The following is a 6,000-nucleotide window of genomic DNA, read 5'->3' as shown; positions in this document are numbered from 1 at the left end:
ATTATTTTTCATATCCCATTTTTATACATTTTGCAACCAAAAAAGAAAAGTACGCAAATCAAGGCTGCTCTGTCCTGATTGGTTAAGGCTCCAACTTGTTGCAGACGCAGAGAGGGACCTCCACGGGCCGTGGTGCTGGCCCTGCCCATATCTAGAGTTACACAGTAACCCGAGAGTCTGCTGGGCGGGAGAGGCAACCCGAGGGAGGGAGGGAGCAGAGCGATGTGTGTGTGATATGAGCCTGACAGAAAGAAAAATAAAGTAATTAAAGGTGTGTGTGTGTGTGTGTGTGTGTGTGTGTGTGTGTGTGTGTGTGTGTGTGTGTGTGTGTGTGTGTGTGTGTTTGGGAAAAGGGGGACTTGAGAGTGTGAGGAGGGAGTTTCCAAAGTTTTTAAGAGGGCGGCACACATTGTACTTTTGAATCTCTTTGCCGAGCCTCATGACACACACTGGCATGCACAAAATACATTCAGGTTCATTCATGTCGGCTCACACATGTGCAGCGGTTCCTGAGCAGAGATGTCCTTGACATGTGTGTTTCATTAACCTACTCTTATGGTGGATGTTGGATCTGAAGGGAAGGAGGAGGCTGGATGAGAAGAGAAGAGAAGGAAAGGAAACCACAACTCTTTGAGAAGAGGGAGAGGAAGAATGGGATGGCAACAGCAAAGGGAAAAAGAAAACTTCTAGTTGAGGAGATGGACTGAGGCGAGAGAGACAGAAAGGAGCAACCAGTGGATGGATATGGGCAGAGAGTGTCTCACCCGAGGATTGCTGCTGCGTTTGGGTGTTCTGCTCACTGCTGTGTGTGTGTGCGTTCATGTTTTCCTGGAGACAAGTTGGCGGGGAGCACCTGCTCCCTTGGGACGTCCCACCCAGTCGAGTCAGCACTGGGGCCAACAAAGCAGAACCAAGCCAGAAGCAGAGGAGCAGGAGAGAAGCATTAAAAGGCAAATATCTTATGTTCGAACACTAAAGAAGGACAGCCAAGCTAGGAAGAGGGACGAAGACAGAGAGGAGCCCTCACCACCTCTCCGCCCACACAGAAAGGTATGTTCGATAACCCATCAACTTTTGAGTTCTTAATTGCTGCGATTAAGATTCTTGTAAGGTTATCTGATCGCAAATCAGTGTAGTAGAAGACAGAGAGGCTCAGTAAGGGGCTTTCACTCCGTCTCTGAGTCACAAGCTTAAAGCTCAGTAATCCCAAGAGGGTGATGAAGGACGAACAAGCAGCACAATCAATGCATGTTTAATGAGCACTTCTGAAATGCTTCTCAACTGCTGAAGTTGACACAAAGTGTGTCACTGTCACTTATTTTTATTTTTTGATAGATGTATACAATTTAAACAGGTGTAAGTTCAACCCAAAATACAAATCAAACCAAAAAAAATATGTGCTGGCTGTTTTGTATCAGTGTAAAATCTATAAAGAGTCAAGTCGAACAAAGAGCCATTCAGATGCAATGCCTGTTGGAGCAAACACAGCTATCCACACATACACAACACACTGCACTCTAAAGGGGCTCGACCCTTAACCTCTGAAGGGTGTGTTAAAGCCCTGGCATCACAAAACACCCACTTTATGTGTCTCTTCGATGCCTTCTTAACACTTCTTAACACACACACACACACACCTACACACACACACACACACACACACACACACACACACACACACACACACACACACACACACACAGACACATCTGTCTTTCCTTGACATTCTTCTCTCTTTCAATCCCCTATTTCCTCTCCTCTACTGAATCTTCTTTCTGTTACTTTGGGGCAAGAAATGTTCGTCTTTAAATCTTTAATGACTTAAACCAACGAGCTTGAGGAGCAACAGCGCTGCGTTTTAAAATCACTGCAAGGCTATTATGCCACATCGAGCGATGAGCACTTGTGTGCCATCAATATTACATACCACCATATGCTCCAACATTTGTCACATAAGTTGCCCTGAAGGGGCCCTGATGACATTTATGTGTCATATGCTACAACCATTTAACTCTCTCTCGGTCTCTCTCTCTCTACCTACACCCTTTCTCGCTATTTCTTGCTTTAGGCTCTCATCTCGAAGATCACTGTAGTTCTGTCGCTCTGTCATGTTACCTTGTCCCCGATCTTTGTGCTCTCACCCTTTCTCTTGCTTTTTTTCATCTCTCCTATTTGTCTCATTTTGAAAAACTTTAGTCTCGCCGCACACTTCCAACCCATATTTCTCTAAGATTGTCTCTCTTCCTTTTAACTCATTTGTCTCTCTCTCTCTCTCTCTCTCTCTCTCTCGCTCTTTCTCTCTCTCTCTTTCCCGGGTGCTCAATAGCTCACAGCCTGCCCTCTCCTCTAGGCAAATATTAATGCATCGCAAATGAAATAAGGGGCTGGAAAGCAGGACAGTTGCTCTGCAAGGAAGATGACGAGGACGCCTGCAGTGACCTTGATGAATAGCAATGGAGAGATTCAAGAGAACAATCTTAGAGAAACTCAGTTATCATGGGCCAGGGGACAAAATGACCTTTATAGCATGAAATTAACTTTAAAAGGCTATGTGCCGTTCTATGCACTCATTGATTGGTTTAGAATAGAGTTGCTGTAAAAAATGAGAGGGTATGCAGTCCGTCTCCCAGATAAGATGTTTGGCATGCCATTGAAAAGTTATGTCATCAGTTTAGGCCAAATGTGATCAAACAGTTATAATCGCAACATGCATTATTTCATATTGCTGTTTGCCTGCGATGATGTTTGGCATGTTAACCACAGTGTACCTGTTTCTGCTGCCAACACATTGTGGAAAGATCTAAGTGTTATGTTGCAGCAGAGCATAAACAGAAACTGGTAGCTGCATCTCACCATTATGTATTTATGAGCTGCTGTAAAACTGAATCAAACCAGTGGAACGTTTTGCAACAGGCATGACCACAGCTAGTGTGAATGTGCAATTGTTGCACTATGTTGCATTCCCAGGAGTGAAATCTTCTTTCATGCATCTCAGTGTGTTTTCAATTTGTTAGCATGACCGGTGAGGTAATGATGGTCTTCAAAAAGTAAAAAAAAAGGTAAAAAATAGATAGACAATTGGTGATGAAATGGAACAACTCATCTTTGATTGTATAATTAGTTAGTAGGATTGCCATGCAAATATCACAATAGTTTTTCACAATTACAACCCCAAATAGAGTCAAAATAGAGTCAATTTGGAAGTTGAACTAAAACAACATTTTTTTAAACAAGCACTGGCTAGAAATAAAACCACAATAACAAATAAACCACATGCAAGAAAAGGAAAACACGTTTTTACCTTGGATACAGCAGTTTCTACAATATTTGTATTTTTTGTTATATCTTCTTTTTGATTGGAGACTACATTCTTCTAAAGGAATGCTGACTAGGTTTTTTTCACCTGTTTATGGTTACATATAACAATTGAGATATCCAGATTGAGACACAAATAAAACTCCACACCAACATTCCGTTTTCTCTTTCACATTATGTGGTTGATTAATGGCATTTTTATTGCATACCAACGACTGACATAGCTTCACAAACACAACACCAGCTGCTCTGTAATCTCGCTGCAGTTTGAAGATGGCAAAAGTTCAGCATTGTTTTACTTTGAGAAAAGAAAAATCATTAAAAAAAGGCATTCAATAAACTGTGGATGTGTGAAAGGACATACTGTTGTTGACAAATTATTTCTTACTTAAATAGAGGGAGAGACGGAGAGAGAGCTTAAGGGACTGTTTTAGTAATAACCAATAATAAAGGAAATCTAATCTCTTAGCTGTCAGGCATCCACACTCACACACATCCTCTTTAATCATTTACCTCTTGCAGTCTTTCTTCCCCACTGGGGAAACGAGGACAGGGATGACTTGTTAAATTATACACAGACGGGAAATGTGTTGAGCCACACTCTCCCTTCAATGATGAAGGGAGAGCAGATAGAGAGGAGCAGAAGCAGCATGCACTGATGACTCAGCCTCCTGACTTCATCACAGTCGTAAACAGACTACTGCCCCTAAATCACAGTGACGCACTTCAACGCATTTCTACCTCTCCTGTTGGAAATTGCTGAAAGCTTCGAAGAAGACAAGCGGCTGGCGGCAGCTTAAAAAGTCGGCAGAAGTCGGCAGAAGTCACCAGACGACGCCATATGCTACTTTGCATGACTATGCCTGCTACACTGCCATTGGTGAAAGTGGAAGAGCTGCTATTACCCTGGTTGGATAAGAGAAGCAAGTACCAAAGATGTATATTTGGAATTATTCTACAAATCAGTGTGTAGAATAAATACCTTAGGTTGGCAGAGTTGACCCCTATTGACATTCTGAGATAAAGCTGGGTCATCTTTCTCAAAGAACTCTCTGATGACCTTGACCAGAATTCACTAATGTCTCTCATTGCTGTCTCTCAAGGTGCTTGAGTTAGTTAAAGCTGCAGTGAAAATCCACACAGACTCAGATCTTAATATTCACTGGCTTCAAGCCTCCCAGCAGATAGATATGGAATAAATGGTACAATATGAAAATGGTTTTAAAGAAAAAAAACGAAAGGCAATGGAGGAACAACGGGAGGGGGCCAAGGAGAAGTCTCCATCACGGAGACGGATAAAAGAATGCGTACCATAATAGGTGACGTTGCACTGTCAAGATGTTCCCCTGGACAGCTACTTGCATAAACCTGCATGTGAAGATGCATGTGAAGAACCATTAATCTGTCTCAGCCAATTTCAGGTTGCCGTCTGAAGACACGCTCTCTTGCAAGGGCCTGACACGCTGAAAGAAGCCCTGACCCTGGTTACACTTTTCACTGACCTTATTATATACAGAGACAAATTAACCTTCAATTAGTGCATAACTTAATTTGTTGTGCACCTTGTGCTGTTCATATTGATATTGTAGTGTTGTGCAATAGCATTAATAGCACATTTTGAATTATATTATAATTTGAATTGCAGAGTCAAACAGGATAATGTCACTATATTATAAAGTGTAGTTTTTATCGTATTTTCAAACGCAAAATTGCTTCAAAGTAATTACATACAGGGTCCATGATTGAAAAACATAGACATGGATAACATCAGACTAATTGCACATGACTTCTTTGGCAGTTCTGGACTACTTGTAAATGGGTGACTGTGCACAGTTCTCCTAAATTACTCGTATAAACCACTAAAGAACTAATCTGTTAAACCGGGTAGTTTTTGCACGAGGCCCATTATGTTCAGTTCGTAGCTTGGTAGTGATTTATTCTTTAGTCTTCACTTAAATCACTCCCATCACCTGAAAGAAACCAAGCACAAACATCTCCAAATTTGTGTGGAAATGATTTCATAATATTAAACTGTGACACACGCCTATAGCCCTTTCATTGCATATTCTCCCTGCATGCCCTCCACAGCATCCCACCTCACAGTGATGGTTCTGTGAATGTATGAGCACACTACAGGAATTCTGTCCTAAACTCACTCAGAGATTTCTCCCAGATAGGCCAGCTGCCATTCACATGTCACATACACTCCACATCAAAGCCCACAGTCAGGCGGCACATAGATCACAACAGAGAAGCAAAGTGGAACCATGCAGCCTTTCAGGCGAGCCTCTCAGTTTTAGAAGATTTTAGAACATGAAACACGAAGACAGCTCGCTAAAAATGATCTTCCAGTGATGAAAAGGTAACACCATGCAATACTGATCTTTTTATCTTTATTTTTTTTAAATGAAAGTAATCCAGCAGAGGAGAATTTAATTAACACAGTTATGACCTTTGAGGTGTCTCTCTCACTCTGTTTGGATAAAACAGAATACTTCATTCATTAATTGATAACACCAATAAGCCAGAGCAGCCTGCACTTTAAATCAAATGATTTCTGTTAATTAGATGGGACACAAGTTAATTTATCCGCAAGTATTAATTACTTTTGTTCAAATAAACATTGATGTGATTCCAAATGAATACTTTGTGCCTGAGCGTTGATTAGTTCAGTGTTAAAGCCAC

General features: G+C 41.5%; 1 protein-coding gene across 1 annotated transcript in view; it reads left to right on the top strand.

Moving 5' to 3' along the window:
* The first annotated feature begins 593 nt into the window (after positions 1–593).
* The window catches only part of mettl24 (methyltransferase like 24), a 30,034-nt gene continuing 24,627 nt past the window's right edge, over positions 594–6,000 (top strand). The window contains exon 1 of the mRNA XM_079214780.1: positions 594–1,050. Coding sequence (XP_079070906.1) covers positions 739–1,050 — 312 coding nt within the window. The 5' untranslated portion in view covers positions 594–738. The remainder of the gene's footprint in view (positions 1,051–6,000) is intronic.

This window comes from Taurulus bubalis (assembly GCF_910589615.1).
Source record: "Taurulus bubalis genome assembly, chromosome: 3".
Classification (NCBI taxonomy): domain Eukaryota; kingdom Metazoa; phylum Chordata; class Actinopteri; order Perciformes; family Cottidae; genus Taurulus; species Taurulus bubalis.
This window is presented reverse-complemented; position numbering and strand designations above follow the sequence as displayed.